This window comes from Pseudophryne corroboree, unplaced genomic scaffold (genome assembly GCF_028390025.1).
Source record: "Pseudophryne corroboree isolate aPseCor3 unplaced genomic scaffold, aPseCor3.hap2 scaffold_962, whole genome shotgun sequence".
Taxonomy (NCBI): Eukaryota; Metazoa; Chordata; class Amphibia; order Anura; family Myobatrachidae; genus Pseudophryne; species Pseudophryne corroboree.
In genome coordinates this window covers 188,732-213,500 of record NW_026970542.1, presented here as the reverse complement: position 1 = coordinate 213,500, position 24,769 = coordinate 188,732, and the positions used below count along the sequence as shown (strand labels likewise).

The window sequence follows — 24,769 nt, the reverse complement described above, 5'->3', positions numbered from 1 at the left end:
CCTGGGAGAGGGCGGCAGTGACCCGGGAGAGGGTGGCAGTGACCTGGGAGAGAGGGTGGCAGTGACCTGGGAGAGGGGGCGGCAGTGACCTGGGAGAGAGGGTGGCAGTGACCCGGGAGAGAGGGTGGCAGTGACCCAGGAGAGGGCGGCAGTGACCTGGGAAGGGGCAGCAGTGACCGGGGAGAGAGGGCGGTGGCCTGGGAGAGGGGGTGGCAGTGACCTGGGATAGGGGGTGGCAGTGACCTGGGATAGGGGGTGGCAGTGACCTGGGCGAGGGGGCTGCAGTGACCTGGGCGAGGGGGCGGCAGTGACCTGGGCGAGGGGGCGGCAGTGACCTGGGCGAGGGGGCGGCAGTGACCTGGGAGAGAGGGCGGCAGCGACCTGGGAGAGAGGGCGGCAGCGACCTGGGAGAGAGGGCGGCAGTGACCTGTGTGTGGGTGGAAGTGACCTGGGAGAGAGGGCGGCAGTGACCTGGGAGAGAGGGCGGAAGTGACCTGGGAGAGGGGGCGGCAGTGACCTGGGAGAGGGGGCAGCAGTGACCTGGGAGAGGGGGCGGCAGTGACCTGTGTGTGGGTGGAAGTGACCTGGGAGGGGAATGCAGTGACCTGGGAGAGAGGGCTGCAGTGACCTGGGAGAGAGGGCTGCAGTGACCTGGGAGAGAGGGCTGCAGTGACCTGGGAGAGAGGGCTGCAGTGACCTGGGAGAGAGGGCGGAAGTGGCCTGAGAGAGAGGGCGGCAGTGACCTGGGAAAGGGAGTTGCAGTGACCTGGGAGAGGGGGCTGCAGTGACCTGTGTGTGGGTGGAAGTAACCTGGGAGAGGCGGCTGCAGTGACCTGGGAGAGGCGGCTGCAGTGACCTGGGAGAGGGGGCGGCAGTGACCTGGGAGAGGGGGCGGCAGTGACCTGGGAGAGGGGGCGGCAGTGACCTGTGTGTGGGTGTAAGTGACCTGGGAGAGAGGGTAGCAGTGACCTGTGTGTTGGTGGCAGTGACCTGGGAGAGAGGGCAGCAGTGACCTGTGTGTGGGTGGCAGTGACCTGGGAGAGAGGGCGGCAGTGACCTGTGTGTGGGCGGCAGTGACCTGTGTGTGGGCGGCAGTGACTTGGGAGAGAGGGCGGCAGTGACTTGGGAGAGAGGGCGGCAGTGACCTGGGAGAGAGGGCGGCAGTGACCTGTGTGTGGGCGGCAGTGACCTGTGTGTGGGCGGCAGTGACCTGTGTGTGGGTGGCAGTGACCTGTGTGTGGGTGCTGTAGTGACCTGGAAGAGAGGGCGGCAGTGACCTGGGAGAGAGGGCGGCAGTGACCTGTGTGTGGGTGGCAGTGACCTGGGAAAGAGGGCGTCAGTGACCCGAGAGAGAGGGCGTCAGTGACTCGGGAGAGAGGGCGTCAGTGACCCGGGAGAGAGGGCGTCAGTGACCCGGGAGAGAGGGCGTCAGTGACCCGGGAGAGAGGGCGGCAGAGACCTGGGAGACGGGGCGGCAGAGACCTGGGAGACTAGGATGGCAGTGACCTGTGAGAGAGGGCGGCAATGACCTGTGAGAGGGGGCGGCAGTGACCTGGGAGAGAGGGCGGCAGTGACCTGGGAGAGAGGGCGGCAGTGACCTGGGAGAGGGGGCGGCAGTGATCTGGGAGAGGGGGCGGCAGTGATCTGGGAGAGGGGGCGGCAGTGACCTGGGAAAGAGGGCGGCAGTGACCTGGGAGAGAGGGCGGCAGTGACCTGTGAGACGGGGCGGCAGAGACCTGGGAGACTAGGATGGCAGTGACCTGTGAGAGGGGCGGCAATGACCTGTGAGAGGGGGCGGCAGTGACCTGGGAGAGAGGGCGGCAGTGACCTGGGAGAGAGGGCGGCAGTGACCCGGGAGAGAGGGCTGCAGTGACCTGGGAGACGGGGCGGCAGTGACCTGGGAGAGAGGGCGGCAGTGACCTGGGAGAGAGGGCGGCAGTGATCTGGGAGAGGGGGCGGCAGTGACCCGGGAGAGGCGGCTGCAGTGACCCGGGAGAGGTGGCTGCAGTGACCCGGAAGAGAGGGCGGCAGTGACCCGTGTGAGAGGGCGGCAGTGACCCGTGTGAGAGGGCGGCAGTGACCCGTGAGAGAGGGCGGCAGTAACCCGGGAGAGAGGGCGGCAGTGACCTGGGAGAGAGGGCGGCAGTGACCTGGGAGAGAGGGCGGCAGTGACCCGGGAGAGAGGGCGACAGTGACCTGGGAGAGAGGGTGGCAGTGACCTGTGAGAGGGGGCGGCAGTGACCTGTGAGAGGGGGCGGCAGTGACCTGGGAGAGGGTGGCAGTGACCCGGGAGAGGGCGGCAGTGACCTGGGAGAGAGGGTGGCAGTGACCTGGGAGAGGGGGCGGCAGTGACCTGGGAGAGAGGGTGGCAGTGACCTGGGAGAGAGGGTGGCAGTGACCCAGGAGAGGGCGGCAGTGACCTGGGAAGGGGCAGCAGTGACCTGGGAGAAAACCTTTTATAACCAGTGTTCTCTCTTACCTTCCAGTTCCCTGCACATTGCTCTGATTGGTGCGTTTGGATGGTTCATCCACAGAAGGCTGGTGAAGAGATCAGAATGAGGGAGAACATGGAAATGAATCCCGGATGCCTTCAAGAAAATGGTAAGATTACCGATTATAATGTTCACGTTCCATTCATATCAGAGAAGACAAGGAAGAAAATATCACATTATTCATGAGGGAAATCCATTCATTTCTTCTGATCTAGCGCAGTACTATGGCGTCTGTATGAGAGCCAATAAGCGTCTATGGGATTTTATATAAATTATAGAAGGAATTTTGTGGGGGTAAAACTATTGTTCTCCTCAGTTCTAAAAGGAAGAGAATTTGTTACTTAGGGATACACTATAAAAAGGAAAGTTGCTGCTTTTACACAGAGAATAATAACAGAATGAGAGTGTCACGATCCTGACTGTAGTTCTCATAATGGGTGACGTACCCCTGCCATCTGTCCTGGATCCTGTGTCTTTTCTGCTCACTGGGATAAACAGCTTGCAATTACCATGAGTTTCCTGAGTTCTCTGCCTGGAAGGTAAGAGTTAACGAGCTCCACCTGTGGTGATTAATCTTCTGTGTGAGTCTGAATTCAGCAATCTGAAGTTTAGGCCTAAAAGCCAGCATCCTCTGTTTGTTTGCAGAAGTACAGGCTTCAGTGTTCTTTCGGCCTGCTAGGCCTCACTCCACATCACAGCCTAGTCTAGAGTACTCACATGACAGTGACTGTTCACCTGACCCAGAGCTGTGCAATCCTGTGCCAGCCTGAGACTCTCTGAATCACCTGACACTGCTCACCACCAAGGACCAGGAAGTATAAGTCAGGAGACTTGAGTTGGAAACTCTGCCAGTTTCTCGTGTCACACACAGCACTGTGTGAACTTAGAAGCTGAGCTCCCTAAAGATAACACTTGTACTTCATTTCCTGTAGAACTCTGTTCCTTTGCTAGCCAGTCTGGGTTACAGTTGTGTTACCATTGATATCCAGTATTTCTACAGTTTCATTTTAAAGTCACAGTCGCAGTATTCCACAGTCTCAACTTAAAGCCACAGCTACAGTATTCTACAGTTTCATCTTAAAGTCACAGTATTCCACAGTCTCAACTTAAAGCCTCAGCTGCAGTATTCTACAGTTTCATCTTAAAGTCACAGTTGCGGTATTCCACAGTCTCATCTTAAAACCACAGCTGCCGTGTTCAACCGTCTCATCTTAAAGTCACAGCCGCTGTGTTCTTCATCCTCGTCCTAAAGTCACAGCCACAGTCATCATTCTACTTTCAGTTGCATTTCCAGTTATATCCGGTACCAGCCCGGATTACAGTTGCGTCCCAGTCTCACCGGTAACCAGCCCGGTTCTCAGTCTCACCAGTAACCAGTCCATCTTACTATCTCGCCAGTAACCTCGAGTACATAAGCACCTACTCCTGTGACACTATATCCAGTTCAATCTCACCTATACATTCATCATCCTGCTATCAAAGTCCCTGGTGATCTAGTGGTCAGGATACGGCTTCCTCTGCTGAGGCCCGGCTTCAATCCCCGGTCAGGGATTGCTCCTTCTTCTCACTGATTCCTACAGACCAGCCTAGTATTCACATAGTCCTCCAGTCGCCCGCACAGACTTCACTAACACCGGGTTCACAAAAACCACAGTCATGACAGTAGGAACTGGCCACATGGACCCGGCCGAAAGTGTTTTCTGACGCAGGACCTTCTAAGCAATATTGCAGGATGCTTGGAGGGTTTGGCGTTGACTCAGCATCAATTGGCACAGTGTCTGCAGCGGAACTTCTCCAGATATTCTTGGACTTCCTGCACAAAGACTCCTGACCAACTGCAGATTTTCTACCAGATGTTATTACTGTTACAAGAACTTTTGTCTAGTATTCTTTCTGTGATGCCTGATCTCTTCAGGAATACTACCAACGTTGTTGATCCTTTTTTGTCCCATCCAGTTACTAAAGTCTCTTCCTCTGTGCAAGGAAAAGTTGTTCATCAGAGCTATCCACGGCCCAAGCTCTCTGAAGCTGAATGTCAGCGGCGTAGGGAGCTACACCTCTGTCTTTACTGTGGAAAGTTTGTTAAGGATTGCATTCTTCGCAAGCTAGGAAATGGTGACAAATCTCAGTATCATAACGCTCATGTCTACAAGTCATCCACAGTAGCCGATCCTGCTACTGCTGACGGGGGTGTCAAGAAGGCTACTCTGAAAGAGACTCAAATTTATGACTGGGTTCCGGTGATTAAAAGACCTTATCCCAAGTTGGGTGTCCAGAGAAGAATGTTCAGAGTCACAGAGGAGTCCATGTCTACAGCTCAAGGAGGGGCGTCCGTGTCTACAGCCCAAGGAGGAGCGTCCGTGTCTACAGCCCAAGGAGGGGCGTCCGTGTCTACAGCCCAAGGAGGGGCGTCCGTGTCTACAGCCCAAGGAGGGGCGTCCGTGTCTACAGCCCAAGGAGGGGCTTCCGTGTTTACAGCCCAAGGAGGGGGTTCAGGGGGTTCCAAGCGTCCAGCCCCAGGAGGGGGATCCAAGTTTCCGTCCCCAGGAGGGAGTTCTGAGTGTGCAGCCCAAGGAGGGTTATCCAATGTTCAAGCTCTTGTAGGGGCATATGAGTCTTCTACTCAAAAAAGGAGTATCTGATCTGTCAACCCCAGGAGGGGTGGTGGAAATAACAACCCTGAGAGAGGTGTCTGATTCGTCAACCCCAGGAGGGGTCACCACAGTTTCAGACCCAAGGGAAGTAATCAGAGCAAAGTTCCCAGATGGAAATTTTTGTGCTACAGATGCAGTTATGAACTCCTGTTTGCCGTCTTCAGAGAGCACCACCCTGTTGGCATCCAGCATGGACCAGATCCAGGATGGGATATCTGAACACTTGGATACCACTCATTCCGGTTCTAACCGGATTCTGACTCTTTCAGTTCCAGCTGATTCAACTGTCTTTAGACTCAATCTGGTTTCATCCGTCTGTCTGAAGATTCCTTCAGTTCCAGCCAATTCCAATATCTCTGGACCCAATCCGGTTCCATCTGTAGGTCCAAACACTCCTTCGGTTCCAGCCGATTCAAACATCTCTGGAACCAAACCGGTTCCATCCGTGGGTCCAAAGACTCCTGTGGTTCCAGCCGATTCAAACTGACAATGCTAAATTCCTTTGTCGTATAATCAACCCTTATGAAGCTAAGAACACTGTACGCTGCTTACTTAAGAAATACCGTAATGATACGCTATTTGCGTAACGATCGCTCAGCCGTAGGCGAGACGCTCAAGCGTCACGTTCGCTCACGGCCCAGTGATCACAGGACACGTTATTGGTTATGTCTAGGGGAAAGATTCGCTGTAACGTAGCATACGCTAGAGACCACGAGGAGGTCACCAGCGGTGCAGACGCTCACAACACTATACCTTTATGTTAAACCTTATACCGACGAAACACACAGAATACCTTAATGTGAATACAGGGTGTAAATGCAACCTTGTGTAACCTGACTATCTACAAAAGCTATTTGAGCGTCACCGACGCTCAAGTGAACACTTATCACTATTGGAAATACACAGATACTGGTTTAGGTTTCCAAGGCCTATTAACTGTATTACGTCTAATATACTTGTAAAAGGGGATAACAGTACATATGATACACTACAATATAACAGAGACTTCCTAACCACAGAACTAAACAATAAATACAAAAAGACAATACTACACTGACCTAAATGCAATACGATACAATACTATAATACTATAAGGTATTTAAGAGAAAAAGAGGAGAGAGAGAGATAGAGAGAGAGAGATTGGCTCGCAGAAAGACAATGATTATGGAGAGAACTTACGCACAAAGGGTATGATCGCCAGCGCCTCGATATCCAGCTCCCGATTATCAGCAGATAACCGTTGATGAGAGAGTGAGAGCTGGATGTGGTCGGCCTGCCTATTTATGCCCCACACACAATGCAATCTCCTGGTCCTACAATCCCATTGTCCATTGGCCGAAGGAATTCGGCCCTGTATCATAACAAAAGGTCATAGGGTGATTCATACAGGTGGGCTGTGCTGATTTCCAACAGCTCAGGTGGGTGGGGAACTGGGTTTCCCGCCGCATACCTGAGTATGTGTAAATCATAGAAATGGACATAAACTTCTTATGTCCATAACTATTCGCACGAGCGATTAATACGCTCCAAACCAACACCGGAATATTGCTAATTAAATACTCTTCCGATGGGTACCAAACACTGCAGTATGATTCCTGTTAAACCCTTCGTACGATGCAAAGAGGGATTCCTCAGCTCTGGGACATTATACTTTAACCAAACTTACAGAAACTATCAAAGGGATCATGATCTATAAACTACATTAATTGTGAACATTTGTAACTAATGAGTCGCACGCTACGATCACATAAACTCTACCGTAAATGCGCATACTGCGCGTGCGAGTGCACGCTATTGCGGGTATGCGCTTCCACGGGAGAGCGTACGCATGCGCAGCACGGACCAGTGTGCGGTGCAAATATGGCAACGTGCATTGAGACATTTTTCTGACTTTGACAGTCCACCCTTTGGCAGTCAATAATAACTGCCACAAAACATTTAAGGAGAAAAATGTAAGTCAGGGGTTAATTGATTTCCATGGTTGGGTAGGGGAGGAGAGAGGAGAAGGTGTGAAGAGGGTATGACCTAGTGAGAAAGCAGGAGCATGTGTGTATGAGTCCATGTTTGGAGGGTCATGTATCATCGTGCCGTACGTGTGGTAAATCAAGCTTCGAGGTATTGCGAAGTATACATTTGAATTCCTTCTTATCCTGTGGTACAGGTCTGTGGATGGGCTGTCAAACTCTACCGAGCTCATTTCGGCTGTGGTTGTAACACAATGGGGATGCACATTTTAGTTGATGATACATGAATTGGGGGGGGTATGTGGTTGCTGCTATCTGTGCCTGTATTCCCTATCGTCTATGTGTGTCATTACCTGAGGGTTGTAGAGATGAAGATAGAGAACACTTATGAAAAATGCAATGGTATTCTATGTCAGGGAAATGTACGTTCGTCGATTGAGGTCTTGATTGGTGTCGGTTGATCGGAGTCTTCTTCTTTGTGCTTTTGCTCATAAATCGTGAGTAAAGCAAACAACGTCCATGGATTTACAAAAAATGTTGGGCTAGCGTGATTTTAAAGTTCCTAGGGAAACTGGGGTACCCATGGCATTGTCCATCAAAATCTTGTTTATCAGGTCGTCTGCTCTTCTTCTTTCCATCTTTCCGTTGTCGGCCCCTTGGCTCATCAAATCCTTCGTCTACGTGGGTCTTTGTACCTCGGAGGAAAACATAGAAATGGGTGAAAGACGGACCGTATACTCATTACATCATTACGTCATGGTTTCTAGCATTGGGTCATAAATCAAATCCAGGTTAATTACAGTTTCCTCACTCCTCAAGCTCATCACTTTTGTAATAGTGCTGTTCACTCTTTCGACCTTCGCGCTCGCCTGTGGACGGTACGGAGTGTGCAGCTTACTATCAATTCCCATCAACTTACACATTCCTTGAAAGACATCACCTGTAAAATGGGTACCCCTATCACTTTCAATGATTCTAGGGATACCATATCTACATACAAATTCCTGCACAATTTTCTTAGCTGTAAACATAGCGGTATTTGTAGCTGCTGGAAAAGCTTCGACCCAATTCGAGAAAACATCTATACAAACAAGTACATATTTCAAATTTCTACATGGGGGTAGTTGAATGAAGTCAATTTGTATTACTTGGAAAGGGCCGCCGGCAGGTGGGATATGGGATGGTTCTGTAGGTATTGCCTTTCCAATATTCTTTCTCAGACAGGTAAGGCATGACATTGCTCTTTTACTAGCATGAGAGGAGAATCCTGGGGCGCACCAGTATGCTCTTACCAATTTGCACATCCCCTCCTTGCCTAGATGAGTCAGCCCGTGAGCTGCTTCAGCCAGACACGGAAGGTATGCCCTGGGGGCCACTGGTTTACCATGTCCATCCGTCCAGAGCCCTGAGGACTCTTGGCCATATCCCTTTGCCTTCCAGACTGCTCTCTCCTGAGTGGAACACAAATTCTGCATTTCACACAACTTTCGTGTGTTGATGGTATTAAATACCATCAGTTGTGTGGTGTCTGTCCGTATGGGGGTAGCAGCTGCAAGCTTTGCAGCTTCGTCTGCTCGGCTGTTACCAAGGGATACTGGGTCTTGACTATATGTATGTGCTTTACATTTGATAACAGCCACTCTGTCGGGTTCCTGTATCGTTGTTAGAAGCCTTTTTATGTGAGCTGCATGCGCTATCGGTGTACCAGCTGCCGTCATGAAATTTCTGAGACGCCATAGCGCTCCGAAATCATGGACTACCCCGAACGCGTATCTAGAATCGGTGTAGATATTGGCAGACTTACCCTTAGCCAATTCACATGCTCTGGTTAGGGCGACCAGTTCAGCAACCTGGGCTGAGTGAGGTGGGCCTAGCGGTTCTGCTTCTATGGTGTCTTGGTCATCTACGACTGCGTATCCAGTACACAAGTCTCCCGAGTCTGACTGTCTGTGACAACTACCGTCCGTGTAGAACGTGAGTTCTGCATCTTCTAGTGGATTGTCACTGATGTCAGGCCTTGCGGTAAAATTTTGGGTCAAATATTCCATACAATCATGTGTATCTTCCTTTGCATTAAATCCTCCTTCCCCATCACTCTCACCTCCCACCCTTTGTGCCTGTCCAGGCACACCTGGGAGAAATGTTGCAGGGTTTAATGCGCTGCATCTCCTTATGGTGATGTTTACTGGGGCCATTAATGCCAATTCCCATCTCGTAAACCTTGCTGATGAGACATGTCTGGTTTGGGCAGAATTCAATAAGGCCGATACCGCATGTGGTGTATGGATTGTGAGGTTGTGGCCTAGCACGTCATCTTCGCTTTTCGTCACTAGCAATGCTATTGCTGCAACGCTACGCAAGCATGTGGGGAGGGATCGCGCTACCGTGTCTAGCTGAGCGCTGTAGTATGCAATTGGCCTGCTGGCATCACCGTGTTTTTGTGTTAGTACACCTGCTGCGCACCCAGCACTTTCTGTTCCGTATAGTTCAAAGGGTTTCCCATAGTCTGGCATACCTAGTGCTGGTGCCTGCGTTAGGCACTGTTTGAGTCTCTCAAATGCTGTTTCGGATTCGTCTGTATGCGAAATCCGATCAGGTTTGTTTGAAGAGACCATTTCCTGCAAAGGTAGCGCCAATATGGAAAACCCTGGGATCCAATTACGGCAATACCCACACATTCCTAAAAACGTCCTGATCTGTTGCTGGGTTTGTGGCAGTGTCATGTCTTTAATGGCTTGGATTCTATCAGCGGTCAGGTGTCTCAGTCCTTGTGTTAGACAGTGTCCCAAGTATTTTACCTTAGCTTGGCATAATTGCAACTTGTCTTTGGAGACCTTGTGACCTGTGTCTGAAAGATGAAACAGGAGCTGTTTCGTATCCCTCAGGGATGCCTCCAATGAATCAGAACACAGCAGTAGGTCATCCACGTACTGTATCAACACTGATCCACTTTCCGGTTGGAAAGACTGTAAACAATCATGCAAAGCCTGAGAAAATATACTTGGACTATCTATGAAACCTTGGGGTAACCGAGTCCACGTATATTGGACTCCTCTGTATGTGAATGCAAACAAATATTGGCTGTCAGGGTGCAGAGGTACCGAAAAGAAAGCGGAGCAGAGGTCAATAACAGTGAAAAATTTGGCAGTGGGAGGAATTTGCATTAGGATGACAGCTGGATTAGGCACTACGGGGAACTGACTCTCAACTATTTTGTTAATCCCCCTTAGATCCTGCACTAGCCTGTAACCCCTCCCCCCACTCTTTTTAACAGGGAAGATGGGACTATTTGCTGTGCTGGACGTTCTTACTAGAATGCCCTGTTGTAGCAAGCGCTCTATTACCGGGAAAACTCCTAACTCCACCTCTGGCTTCAGAGGATACTGTGGGATTTTTGGAGCTATCCTACCATCTTTTACTTGTACTACTACTGGGGCTACATTTGCCATTAATCCAGTGTCCTGTCCATCTTTTGTCCAAAGCGACTCTGGTATCTGAGATGTCATCTCTTCTACTTGGGATGGATTCCTATTTGTCATAATGGAATGTGACATTAATTTTGATGGGGAGTCTAACATGTCTCGTACTTCCTGAGCGTGATTCTCAGGGATGTCCAAGAATACACCTTCAGGAGTACAATAAATGACGCAACCCATTTTACATAGTAAGTCTCTTCCCAGGAGATTGGTCGGTGCCGATGCAGCCAGCAAAAAGGAATGCTTGGTATGCAAAGGCCCTATTGTAATCTCGGCTGGTTTGCTAACAGGGTAGTGCTGGACTACTCCTGTTACTCCTATGGCTGGAACTGTCCTACCAGTGGTTCTCATGCCCACTGTCGAATTGATCACTGACTTGGCCGCCCCTGTGTCTACAAGAAAGTTTAAAGTTTTACCGGCTACATTGATTGCAATCTCTGGTTCGCTTCCAAGACTGGCAATCAATTTAACTGGTTGCAGATTACAGGTATGGCCACACCCCTATTGGGTATGCTGACCTCCCTGAATCCCGCTGGCAGCAACTACTTGTGAGGGAGTTAGCTGGGAACTACCAGAGGCATGCCAATCTCTGTGTGGGGGATATCTTTTTGTTTCCCCTGTATGTGGCTCAAAACTCCGCCTCTGTGGACCCTGCTCCCAATGTCGTGTGTGGTGTTGTTGTCTAGGGGGTTGAAAAGATCTTTGTACATTTCTTACTCTACAGTCTCGTGCATAGTGTCCCGGTCTGTTACAAGAAAAACATGTTATTACACTTGCCTTACCCACAGGATTCGGTGGTACATACGCAGGCTGCCTTGTGGTCAGCGCCTGTATACTTACGGACATCAACTTATCACTTTGCGACTCCCTGTGCCTAGTGATATTTCTGTCGTGATCAATAGCAGCCTCTCTCAAGGTGGACACTGACAGACCTCGCCAACATGGCTGCGTGGTCTGTACCCTAGCTTTTAATGTTTCTTTCAAACCATCCATCAGTACAGATACTGCTACTTCTCGATGGTTTGGGTTGGTCTTTATGTCTTCTATACCAGTGTACTTTGCCATTTCTAATAGTGCCCGGTGAAAATATTCTATTGCCGTTTCGGACTCCTTTTGCTTAATGGAAAATATTTTATTCCATTTAACAACGGCTGGGAAATACTCTTTTAGCTGTAAATTTATCCTTTTTACATTATCCTTGTTGTACACGTCTGTAAGCGGTACATCTTTATCCAATGCACAATCAGCTAAAAACTGAGTTGCATCAACATTGGAAGGTAAACAAGCTCTTAGCAGTATCTGCCAATCCTTGTTGTTGGGTTCTACCGTGTTACCTAAATCCCTGATGTATTTTTGGCTAGCAACTAAATCCTTCCTGGGGTCAGGAAATTCGGACACTATTGTTCTTAATTCCATTCTGGAAAATGGAGTGTACATGGCAATGTTCCTTATGGGAGTGGCTCCAGACACATCTGTTTTTCCATTGGGAACTGCTATTACCCTTACAGGAGCAATTCTAACAGCCTCTTCCTGTGTAGATTCTACAGCTTGTTGTGGTACAATTGTTTCAGTGTAGTGCATGGTGCCGTACTTACCCGTTGACACGACCTCACCTATCCCTCCGCTAGGGGCTTTCACTAATCTCGTGGGTGTCGCTGTGCCTACTGTGGTCTCTGCTATGGTGGCTGCAAGAGAGAGAGCTGAAATTGTTGCTGAATCGTCTTCTTGATCACACTCCTGAGGAAGGTTCAAAACAGGGTACATCTTGCACGGGTTAATACTTGCATGAGTTATTTGGTTAACATCATTAACATTTACAGTGTTACTAAGAGTTTGTGTTTTACAACCCAGTGCGTTTCTCTCCGCAATCAACTTCTCTCCTGCAATGTATGGTGGAGGAGGAGCTGTGGCAATCAACTTCCTGACTGCCCCAGATCCCGCCGCCAGAGCCAAACCTCTCTGTATCTCACCTTCCTGGTGCCATAACTGTAAATAATCATGATGCTGAATTCGTCTCTTTGCTGATTTTACGAGACATATCCTCCTCCTTAAATTTTGTAACACCTCTGGACTGAAGCTACCTATTCTTGGGAACTTGTCCCTGTCTTGTACAGTCATTCTCTCCCATTCATCACATAAAGATTCGGTGTGAATTCCATATTTTTCACACATTACATATCGTGCCGACCCAACTGGTCGGTTCACAGAATCAACCTGAACCAGGGTTGATCGCCCCCTACCTGAGCAACTGGCCCCCATAGTCTGTAGGTGTTGCTTAATCCTCCTTGGATTTTCTGTATCAAGGTTTTCAGCAAGCCTTTACAGACAACCAAATTACTCCACAGTAGGCCGGCGGTGGCGGTTTACCGAGTACCCCACTCACTCGCCCACCTCGACCAATACGACCTGTAAACACCGTTATGATGCCAGCGTACTCGATACAGGGCCCCTATGGAACCTTCAGTTTACTGGAACATATGAGGGTTACCCGCAGGACACTTACTCTTTCCAGTAAAGTTGGGGTTGTTAGATAGTTCCTGAGTGACCAGCGAACTTCCCTTCCAAAAATAAAAAATTACACAAATCACGTCAGAATGTACAAATAGCGTTTGTGACCACTTTACTCTAATGGTATTTAGGTCAGATTACTAACTACTGCACACAATTACGTGTGGTCCAATCGTTCAGTACACGAGCACTATTTGTCATGTACTGAAAGACCAATGGAATCGATGTTTCCGGCCGCGATTCCTTCAGCAAGAGCTTATGGCCTATATGGGTTCTGCACCAACACCCCAGGCGTTGTGCCACTGGACTTTTATAGCGGACCTTTTACCTTACGACCTCCTGGTCTTGTTCCTTATGACCTCCTGGTCTTGTTACCTTATGGTCCGCTATACTCTAATGCTCAAATATTATTTAACCAGAGATGCCTCCCTGGCCACCGTATATGTCACTTACACGTATGTTCCTTGACGAGTACCCGACTTTCCTTTTGGTTCCACCTTAAAGTTATATAAACTTTTGTATACAAAACACACTCACTCAACACATGTACACTTTGTTTCTATATCTATTTCTGCGCAGAAATTGTCTTCAGGCCAAAAGTGTTACCAATTAGGAGCAGGATCTGTTAAACTAAATTTCAGATTTTCCAAAAAAATAGATTTGCGTTATTTACCGCGTCGCGTTATCTACCGCTGTGCGTTACTTATCGCTTTTGCGCTAATTATCGCTTTGCGCTAATTTGGGCTACGTGGGCGTAACCAGACGCTACGTTACGTAATGAACGCTGCGTGCGTCTGCCTTTTGGATTGCGTACGCTAGTCTTTGTTAGCGACACGTGTACGCAATGCAAAGGATCCACCGTAACACAATATATTTATTTATCAATGTAGGTGATCCCTGATCATCTACCGCAATCCACACTGACTGCCTTGTATCTCAGACAAACCGTGTGTTTGTTCTATACTTTAACTATTACCTCTACTTTTAAATAACAGCAAATCTCTTTTTAGCACTTTCTATCAACTATAAAAAAAAATTGGCAAACAGGAATAGTGATATACGAAATTTGAAAAAGAAATGCAGATAAATGTATGCGTACGCAAGACAAAAGAAAAATAAACAGTTTTAAAAGACACAAGCGTTTTGTTCTTACTTCCGGTTACCGGATTCCTTCAGCACTCTTTACCTAAGCGAAGCAGACGCTTATCCCGTCAGCAACTGCGAGATAACCTCCCACCCTTTTGCTGGGGGATAACGTCTGCTGATCTACCTAGTGCAGATGTGAAAAGGACCGGACGAGCCCGCAATTGACAATGCTAAATTCCTTTGTCGTATAATCAACCCTTATGAAGCTAAGAACACTGTACGCTGCTTACTTAAGAAATACCGTAATGATACGCTATTTGCGTAACGATCGCTCAGCCGTAGGCGAGACGCTCAAGCGTCACGTTCGCTCACGGCCCAGTGATCACAGGACACGTTATTGGTTATGTCTAGGGGAAAGATTCGCTGTAACGTAGCATACGCTAGAGACCACGAGGAGGTCACCAGCAGTGCAGACGCTCACAACACTATACCTTTATGTTAAACCTTATACCGACGAAACACACAGAATACCTTAATGTGAATACAGGGTGTAAATGCAACCTTGTGTAACCTGACTATCTACAAAAGCTATTTGAGCGTCACCGACGCTCAAGTGAACACTTATCACTATTGGAAATACACAGATACTGGTTTAGGTTTCCAAGGCCTATTAACTGTATTACGTCTAATATACTTGTAAAAGGGGATAACAGTACATATGATACACTACAATATAACAGAGACTTCCTAACCACAGAACTAAACAATAAATACAAAAAGACAATACTACACTGACCTAAATGCAATACGATACAATACTATAATACTATAAGGTATTTAAGAGAAAAAGAGGAGAGAGAGAGATAGAGAGAGAGAGATTGGCTCGCAGAAAGACAATGATTATGGAGAGAACTTACGCACAAAGGGTATGATCGCCAGCGCCTCGATATCCAGCTCCCGATTATCAGCAGATAACCGTTGATGAGAGAGTGAGAGCTGGATGTGGTCGGCCTGCCTATTTATGCCCCACACACAATGCAATCTCCTGGTCCTACAATCCCATTGTCCATTGGCCGAAGGAATTCGGCCCTGTATCATAACAAAAGGTCATAGGGTGATTCATACAGGTGGGCTGTGCTGATTTCCAACAGCTCAGGTGGGTGGGGAACTGGGTTTCCCGCCGCATACCTGAGTATGTGTAAATCATAGAAATGGACATAAACTTCTTATGTCCATAACTATTCGCACGAGCGATTAATACGCTCCAAACCAACACCGGAATATTGCTAATTAAATACTCTTCCGATGGGTACCAAACACTGCAGTATGATTCCTGTTAAACCCTTCGTACGATGCAAAGAGGGATTCCTCAGCTCTGGGACATTATACTTTAACCAAACTTACAGAAACTATCAAAGGGATCATGATCTATAAACTACATTAATTGTGAACATTTGTAACTAATGAGTCGCACGCTACGATCACATAAACTCTACCGTAAATGCGCATACTGCGCGTGCGAGTGCACGCTATTGCGGGTATGCGCTTCCACGGGAGAGCGTACGCATGCGCAGCACGGACCAGTGTGCGGTGCAAATATGGCAACGTGCATTGAGACATTTTTCTGACTTTGACAAAACATCTCTGGACCCAATCCGGTTCCATCCGTAGGTCCAAAGTCTCCGCCAGTCCCAGCCAGTTCAAGTTCCTCCAGACTAAATCTGGTCCCGACCATATGTCCGGTTCATTCTCCTCCATTTCCAGCCGGTCCAGCAATACCCCAGGCCCAGCCTGGTCAGTCTGTCTCAGTTCCATCCGGTCCAGCAATACTCCAGGCTCAGCCTGGTCAGCCCATCCCAGTTCCAGCCGGTCCAGCAATACTCCAGGCCCAGCTTGGTCAGTCTGTCCTGGTTCCAGCTGGTCCAGCAATACTCCAGGGTCAGCCCGTCCCGGTTCCAGCCGGTCCAGCAATACTCCAGGCCCAGCTTGGCCAGTCTGTCTCAGTTCCAGCCAGTCCAGCAATACTCCAGGCTCAGCCTGGTCAGCCCGTCCAGGTTCCAGCCGGTCCAGCAATACCCCAGGCCCAGCCTGGTCAGTCTGTCTCAGTTCCAGCCGGTCCAGCAACACTCCAGGCTCAGCCTGGTCAGCCCGTCCCGGTTCCAGCCGGTCCAGCAATACTCCAGGCCCAGCTTGGTCAGTCTGTCCCGGTTCCAGCAGGTCCAGCAATACTCCAGGGTCAGCCCGTCCCGGTTCCAGCCGGTCCAGCAATACTCCAGGACCAACCTGGTCAGTCTCCTTTTGGTTCCAGCCAATTCAAGTATACTCGGATCCAATCCAGTCCTACTCGTCCAGCCCAAGATTTCTCCAGTTTCAGTCAGTTCAAGCTCATCTTGACTCAAACCGATTCCAAGCATTGGTCCGAGTAAAGAACTTTCGTCAGTTAGTCCCAGTAAAGGACTTCCACCATCTAGTTCTAAAATTAGACTACAGTCTGTCTCTGATTCTGTTTCCTCGTCTTCCAGCATTGAGTCCACAGCTTCTGCGGGGAAATCTAATACCTCTTCTCATCAATGTCAGAATTATTCTGCTGTAGCCGCTAAAGTCAAGGAAAATCCTAAGGCTACTCAAAGTCTGAACGTGCTACAGAGCCGGATACCGATCTGAGTACAGTTTTCTCAGCTTTGTCCCTAAGCTTGTCTGAGCAACCTATTGTTCCATCTGCTGATTCGGATCAAGGACTTCAAACTAATATTGCTGAGAAGGATACTGATGTTGCTTCCTCAGTTTAGTCCCCAGAGTCATTTACCTCCATCGCAGATGCAAGTGTTGCAGCTTCAGGCAGAATTACTAGCATCTCCATCCAGAAGGACATTTCCAGTGATTTACAGTCTCATTTGAGGATTTCAGTCAGACAACTTCAGAAGGGATAGTTTCTCATCAGCCTGACGTTTCCAAAACTAACTCCAATCTAGCTTCTGAGAGTGCATCATCAGTTTCAGCCTCTAAGCTTTCATCTGATGCTTTACCACCTATTTACTTTGATGGAGATTTACTGCAATATGTTGCTCTAGTCAATTGTTTTCTCAATTTGATGGAGTCAGTATTCCACAGTCTCATTTTAAAACCACAGCTGCAGTATTCTACGGTCTCATCTTAAAGTCACAGCCACAGTGTTCTTCAGCCTCGTCCTAAAGTCACAGCCACAGTCATCGTTCTACTTTCAGTTGCGTTTCCAGTTATATCCGGTACCAGCCCGAATTACAGTTGCGTCCCAGTCTCACTTGTAACCAGCCCGGTTCTCAGTCTCACCAGTAACCAGTCCATCTTATTATCTCGCCAGTAACCTCGAGTACATAAGCACCTACTCCTGTGACACTATAGCCAGTTCAATCTCACCTATACAGTCATCATCCTGCTATCAAAGTCCTTGGTGATCCAGTGGTCAGGATACGGCTTCCTCTGCCGAGGCCCGGGTTCGATACCTGGTCAGGGATTGCTCCTTCTCACTGATTCCTACAGACCAGCCTAATATTCACATAGTCCTCCAGTCACCCGCACAGACTTCACTAACACCGGGTTCACAAAAACCACAGTCATGACAGAGAGTTCTTATGTTGTGTGCATAGTTGAGTAAAAACAAGGCCATGCGACTCAGTCGTGTGCAAACACATAGGAACCAGGTGCGGAGACATGGCGGCGGGCTGGGGTGCGGAGACATGGCGGCGGGCTGGGGTGCGGAGACATGGCGGCGGGCTGGGGTGCGGAGACATGGCAGCAGGGGCTCTGACTAAGGAGTCACAATGGGAAATATCCGGGTGTAACAGAGGCAGCGTGGTCCCCGGAGGGCTGGAGAGCGGAGCAGTACTGAGTGTCTGCAGGTGACAGTGATGCAGGGTGGAGGTTCCTTGCAAGGTTGAGGCTGCAGTTCAGCAAGTTGGGGTTTTGGTCAGGATTAATGGTGTCCTTAATTCTGAAAAATACTGACAGGTACTTTATCCATCATATAATACCATCAGGGAGGCGTCTGATTGGCTCCAAATGTATTCTGCAGCAGGACAACGACCCCAAACTGGATACAATGTCATTAAGTACTATCTTCAGCATAAAGAAGAACAAGGAGTCCTGGAAGTGATGATATGGCCCCCACAGAGCCCTTGGCTAAAATGTAATGAAGTCCGAGTTCAGCGGCCGTGCAGGATGCCGTCTGAACTCAAACTTTTTATTAAAGGGGAAATCATTTACAAGACATGGTTTTGTCAGGTATGGTTTAGCCTTGTAAATAATTGCCCCTTTAGAAAAAAGTCTGAGTTCGGCGGCATCCCGCACGGCTGCTGAACTCGGACTTCATTACATCCCAACCCTGATCTCAACATCATCAAATCATCAGTTACATGAAGAGACAGGAGGGATCTGAGCAGCTACATCCACAGAAGATCTATGGTTAGTTTTCCAAGATGTGCAGCACGGTATGTGACCACACACAGAAATCACAGAGACTCTGCACTCCTCATTCCTAACCCTGGGGTGCAGCATGGTATGTGACCACACGCAGAAATCACAGAGACTCTGCACTCCTCATTCCTAACCCTGGGGTGCAGCACGGTATGTGACCACACACAGAAATCACAGAGACTCTGCACTCCTCATTCCTAACCCTGGAGTGCAGCACGGTATGTGACCACACACAGAAATCACAGAGACTCTGCACTCCTCATTCCTAACCCTGGAGTGCAGCACGGTATGTGACCACACACAGAAATCACAGAGACTCTGCACTCCTCATTCCTAACCCTGGAGTGCAGCACGGTATGTGACCACACACAGAAATCACAGAGACTCTGCACTCCTCATTCCTAACCCTGGGGTGCAGCACGGTATGTGACCACACACAGAAATCACAGAGACTCTGCACTCCTCATTCCTAACCCTGGGGTGCAGCACGGTATGTGACCACACACAGAAATCACAGAGACTCTGCACTCCTCATTCCTAACCCTGGGGTGCAGCACGGTATGTGACCACACACAGAAATCACAGAGACTCTGCACTCCTCATTCCTAACCCTGGGGTGCAGCACGGTATGTGACCACACACAGAAATCACAGAGACTCTGCACTCCTCATTCCTAACCCTGGGGTGCAGCACGGTATGTGACCACACACAGAAATCACAGAGACTCTGCACTCCTCATTCCTAACCCTGGGGTGCAGCACGGTATGTGACAACACACAGAAATCACAGAGACTCTGCACTCCTCATTCCTAACCCTGGAGTGCAGCACGGTATGTGACCACACACAGAAATCACAGAGACTCTGCACTCCTCATTCCTAAGTACAGTAGAACAAGAAAAAAGGCTGTATTGTCGGTGCACAAAAGGAAGAGTGACCTGATACTCACATCCACCTCAATATTCATAAAATTTAACTTTTAATATTCTTGAATTAAAACAGTGTGACATTGACTAACACACAAACTACAGGTATAGGCGAAACATAGAGGTTAAAATGTAGACATATACAAAACATTGAATAAGTGCATGAAAGAAGTAAATGTGATTAAAGATTTAAAAATATGTGTCCGCGTGTTTATTCTAATGCCCTATTGGGTATATTATTGTTCTTAGTTTGAACCAGTGAGTTAATTTATTTGATTATCAGTAATTCATCTCTTGGATCACTTATTCATATGGCACCTGCCATGATTGTCCCACTCATGTACTGATGTTCTGGCTGACAATATGAATCAGTTTCGCTCAGCCGGTAATCGTATGCTGCTTGTCATATTCCCAGCAGTCTCATCTAAGTGCTAGTAGTGCTAATGATACAGTATGCAATTATCCACACTGTATAATTCCTCTGGAGGATGGTATCCTTTATTAAATATTACTTTGTTATACAGCCACTCATATAAGATTTATTGCTAATATGTAAAATACCCAGGTATGATATCAATTTATTTGGTTACCAATAATTTATCTCATGGTTTACTAATTCATATATCATGTGCCGTACTTGTCCCGCTTATGTAATAATGACGGCGGCTTGGCAGTATGATTGGGCTTTTCTCAACCTGTGATCATATATTGATTAACATATTTCCAGCACTCTCAAGAGGGAGTTAATAGTACTGATAATATACAGTTATCAATAACACTAGGATTCTTTGTGGACATATGAGATATATGGGTCAGATATCAAACCCTTATAGATTATAATGCTTATCAGCTCAAGTGGGCTGATGATAATAGTAGCATGTACAATTAATAAATTGAATGTAAGAGATAAATATCTCTTCCACTCCTCAGTGTTAATAAATTCAGATTTATGACAAATTGCTGTGTTGGTCAGCTATTCACAATTATACAGTATATCCCTGGAGGGCAGGTATGTTCGAAAGTAGGGATTAAATATCTATCATCATTGCCACCACTGAGAATATATACATATCTGATTTACTTAATAATGCCAGTTTTGTTATTATGATTTGTATAATCTCTGTGGCATCAGTGTGTTCGCTGTGTGGTTACATAAGTTGATACTGAGGTATTTCTTATATTTGTATTTGCCAGATTGTATCATAAATGTTTCAATGTGGCTGCTGAGCAGCTGTGGGAAATAGCTTTGAAACAATGTTGCATGTTTATCTTATAGATTGAATCACAGAAACCTCACACTACTCCCAGGTTGCTGACATGAATATGCACCACACGTCTGCTGAATTAACTCAGCCTGTATCTTCCTGATATAAAATGTGAAAGTATATAGCACTTAATATAACAATTTATCAAATCTGTTTGTCTGAGTTATCGCAGTGCAGATCCCTAGTGTTGATTACACTCGTCTGCCACTGATTATATCATGGGTGCTTCTGCATAACTGCTAAATAGCTTCAAGAATAAGCTTGGAAGCGTAGCTGTGTCTATCTCTTAATTTGCACTACAGAGCCTAATATCACTCCTAGTTCACTGACCTAAATAAACAACATAAGTCTGCTACATTAACACAGCTATCGTCCCTCTCTAAAATTCAGAGTGTCTAGCAATTAGCCTGGCACGAGTAGCACTTGCACTGAGCTGTTAACTAAAGAGCAGGACTGAGTATCTACATTTGGATATAATAATCCATTAGCACTGGTTTAAACAATCATTTCATAATAGAGAACGGGCATAGATGACACGCGGACACACGCTGCCTGGCGCAGAGCCCGGTGCTGGTTTTAAAAATACGGGGGATCCCCTGTCCGTTTTTCCCCCGCATTTTTAGAACCAGGACCGGCTCGAAGAGCCCGAGGCTGGTTATGCTTTGGAGGGGGGACCCCACGCTATTTTTTTTCAGGTTTTTCCCATTCCATTTAAAAAAAATAAAATAATAATAATAATAATAATCTTTTTAAAAATATATAAATAATACTTGTGCCTCCAAAAAAGACAAACCAAGTACCTAATCCCTTCTAATATAAATAGATATGCTATTACCCACCCAAAAAAACACCAAAAAAAACATGTTTTTAAAATTTTTTATTAGATTCCGCCAGCAAAGTGTGGCGGATTGAAAATGACCGAAACGTTAAGCTGTCAGAACAGGGTCACGTATGTTCTTGATTTTTGAAAAGTCCTAGAGTGCCGCCTATCGTTTGTGATATGTTTGCTTTTTGAAGCTCAGGAGGGCACCAGGCAAGCTGTACATTTTACTACATTGGGAGTGCCGAATATCTACATCTGATATATATATATATATTTGCCTTGGCAGCCCAACCATGCTGGTATCCATAGTTCAGTATAAAAACAAGTAAATCTAATAAATGTATGGTGGTGAAAGAAAAGCCCAGTTTCACTGAAAAAAAGACAATTCTGCATGTTTTGAAATGAAAAAAACAAAACAAAACTGAAGAACTGTAGGAAGGCACTGTCCGCCTACTTCGGTGACATCACAAGTTGGACAGAAGTTGGTAAGTTGGTTGGTCTGATGAAAAGTTGGTTAGATGTGTGGAGCACTGGTAAAAAGTTGGTTAGATGTGTGGGGCACTGTTTTAGTTGAACAGACAAGTTGGATGGTTGGAAGTTTGGAGTGTTGGAGAAAAGTTGGTCTGAAGTTGGTCTGATGTATGGCTAGCATTAGGAATGTCCTGGGGGCAGCTTCAGCCATGCACAGCTGTGCGTTCCAATACTCAAAGCGTTCCTATCTCTAAGCGTTTTGAAAAGTAACAGTTAAAAAAACAGTTGAACAAACATTGAACAACATCAAGAAAGAAAACTAGAACATTCTGTGGACTCATCAAACCTCTGAAATGAAATCACCAGGACTATGCCTACTAACCCTCTGGCAGAGAACATCAGCAGTGCCTCACAGACTTACCCCTCAAGGTGAGCAGGGAGCACTGGTGGGGAGAGCACCAAAGCCAGGCTCAGCAGGGTCATTTTCATTGGATTTTGGTGTGCTCCCCACATTCTCATACCCCCCCTGCTGCTCCAATTAGACCAGGATAATTTCCCTCCTTTCATTGTTTACCTGCAAAGGTGATCTCATCATATGCTTTCTTCTTAAAAAACAAAAAAACAACATTTTAACTGCATACTTCCACCCCACCGTGTGGTATTCCTGTGAGGTGTGCCCCCACTGATTGCACACCCTGCCAGCAGCAGCTAACACAGTGCACACCAAATGGGGGCCTCTGGTGGTTCTTCTTCGGGCAGGATGTGCCTCACGTGGATTGTTCATACAGGTTGTATCATACGACTACACTAGTGCCCGTTCTACCATGTATGCATTGGGCCCGTGTATGGCTTGCCTCCCAGTGTAACCTCTCCAGTGCCCCCAACATGGCTGCCTCATCTGGTACGCTTGTGGATGGGATGGAAATACATGGACCTGATAGTTTTGTTGGGACCCTACTCTGAACGCTAGGTTGCTGCAATCACCCCCATTTTGTGTCATCTCTTCTAGGGATAGACTATTCCACCCAGGGTAATTCTACGCTATGCGCCGAAGATGGCTGCCGCACCTGGTACCTTGTGGAGTGGAATACACAACCCCTGGAGGTCATTACCCAAAACACCTACACCAACCCTGCATTATAATTACTCTATGCATTTTAGGTTTTCGTTTTTATGTCTTTGTGGCCTGTGTATTGCTGTATTAATCTTCTGTATCATGTTTGTTTTGATGTCTGTTAAGCGCCTTGAGTCCTGTTTGGAGAAAGAGCGCTATATAAATAAAATTATTATTATTATTACACAAGCCAAACGGCATTCAATCAAATTTTAAGAGGCCCGTTGGGGTGGTGAAGGCCATCTTCTCCCTGTCCTCTGGTGCCAAATTCAGCTTTCTATAGTCTACATAGTGTTACAATCCTGAGCACTCATGTTTTGTTTTTGTTTTAAATTACCTTTGCTTCAGTTTGTGGAACTACAGGTCACAGCTAGCTCCTGCATAGTTGTCTCCCAGTGCCTTTGCTCCTGCACTCAGCAACTGACTTCACAGGTGTCTGGATTCTGTAATTACAGCTCGTTACCTGGAAACTACTATTCAGCTTGTCAGCCTGCTCAGTCTGCACTTCAGCTGCATGTTATATCAATCACTGGGGGCCTGTCTGGTGCTCACAACTGATTGGTCCAGCCTGTTCTTTTAAGCCTCTCAATCCCAAGAGGCTTTGCCAGTTATAACTACTCCATGTGGTGTTCTGCTTCCTGGTTCCTCTCTGGTCTCAGTTCATCTGTCCAGTGGGTATTGCCTTGTTCCAGTATTGAATTCCAGCTTCAACATCTTGCTGACGACTTTAGTCTGCCGACTGTCGCTACCTCCTGTGTCACCCCTGGAGTGCCTGCTGCTGTTCCATCTCCACGGCCCCAGCATACCATCTGGCCGTGTGCACCCTGCCACCTTCTCCAGTTCCTGTTTGTTCCTGTGTATCCCTGCGGTTGGTCATATACAACACCTCTACCATAACTCCAGTCCAGTTCAGGTATCAAGTGACCCAGACAGGGGGCCGCGACCTGCACGTCGGAAGCCGCGAAGCCCATATCCCCTTGCGGGGTTCCCTGGTGAAAACCTTCCGGCGTGTTAGACTCCGCGCTTCTGTTCTGGGTAACATCAACCACTTGGTACCTGATCCCGAATTCCGGATTCTGCACCAGTTCCTGACATTATAACTGGCCCACCACTTCCTGGGCATGGACCCGTCACAGCAAAATCCGGCTCAAATCTTGGCTGGTCAAATACAAAATTTGACGCAGCAACTGCAAGATCTAAAGCTCCGAGTTTCCACCAGGAAGAAACTAGCAGGTCATTGGTTGTAACCAGAGCTCCTGGGCCTGAACCAAAGCTGCATCTTCCAGATTGGTTTACAGGTGACCGGAAACAGTTCCAGAATTTCCGTGATAGCTGCAAGCTATATTTCAGACTCCAGCCATTATCGTCTGGTTCTGAGGCTCAGCGAGTAGGTATCATCATCTCCCTCCTGCAGGGGGAACCCCAGTCCTGGGCGTTCGGATTAAAAACGGAGAATCCCGCCTTGCACACAGTGGATGCCTTTTTTAGCGCCCTAGGAATTCTTTATGATGACCCGGACCGAGCAGCTTCTGCAGAGGCT

The 24,769-nt window shown here is 47.6% G+C and overlaps 1 protein-coding gene across 1 annotated transcript in view; it reads left to right on the top strand.

Moving 5' to 3' along the window:
* Window positions 1–2,489: 2,489 nt before the first annotated feature.
* LOC135048411 (MAGUK p55 subfamily member 4-like) overlaps window positions 2,490–24,769 on the top strand; it is a gene marked incomplete at its 3' end in the record, with an annotated part of 166,229 nt that continues 143,949 nt past the window's right edge. The window contains exon 1 of the mRNA XM_063955538.1: window positions 2,490–2,601. Coding sequence (XP_063811608.1) covers window positions 2,520–2,601 — 82 coding nt within the window. The remainder of the gene's footprint in view (window positions 2,602–24,769) is intronic.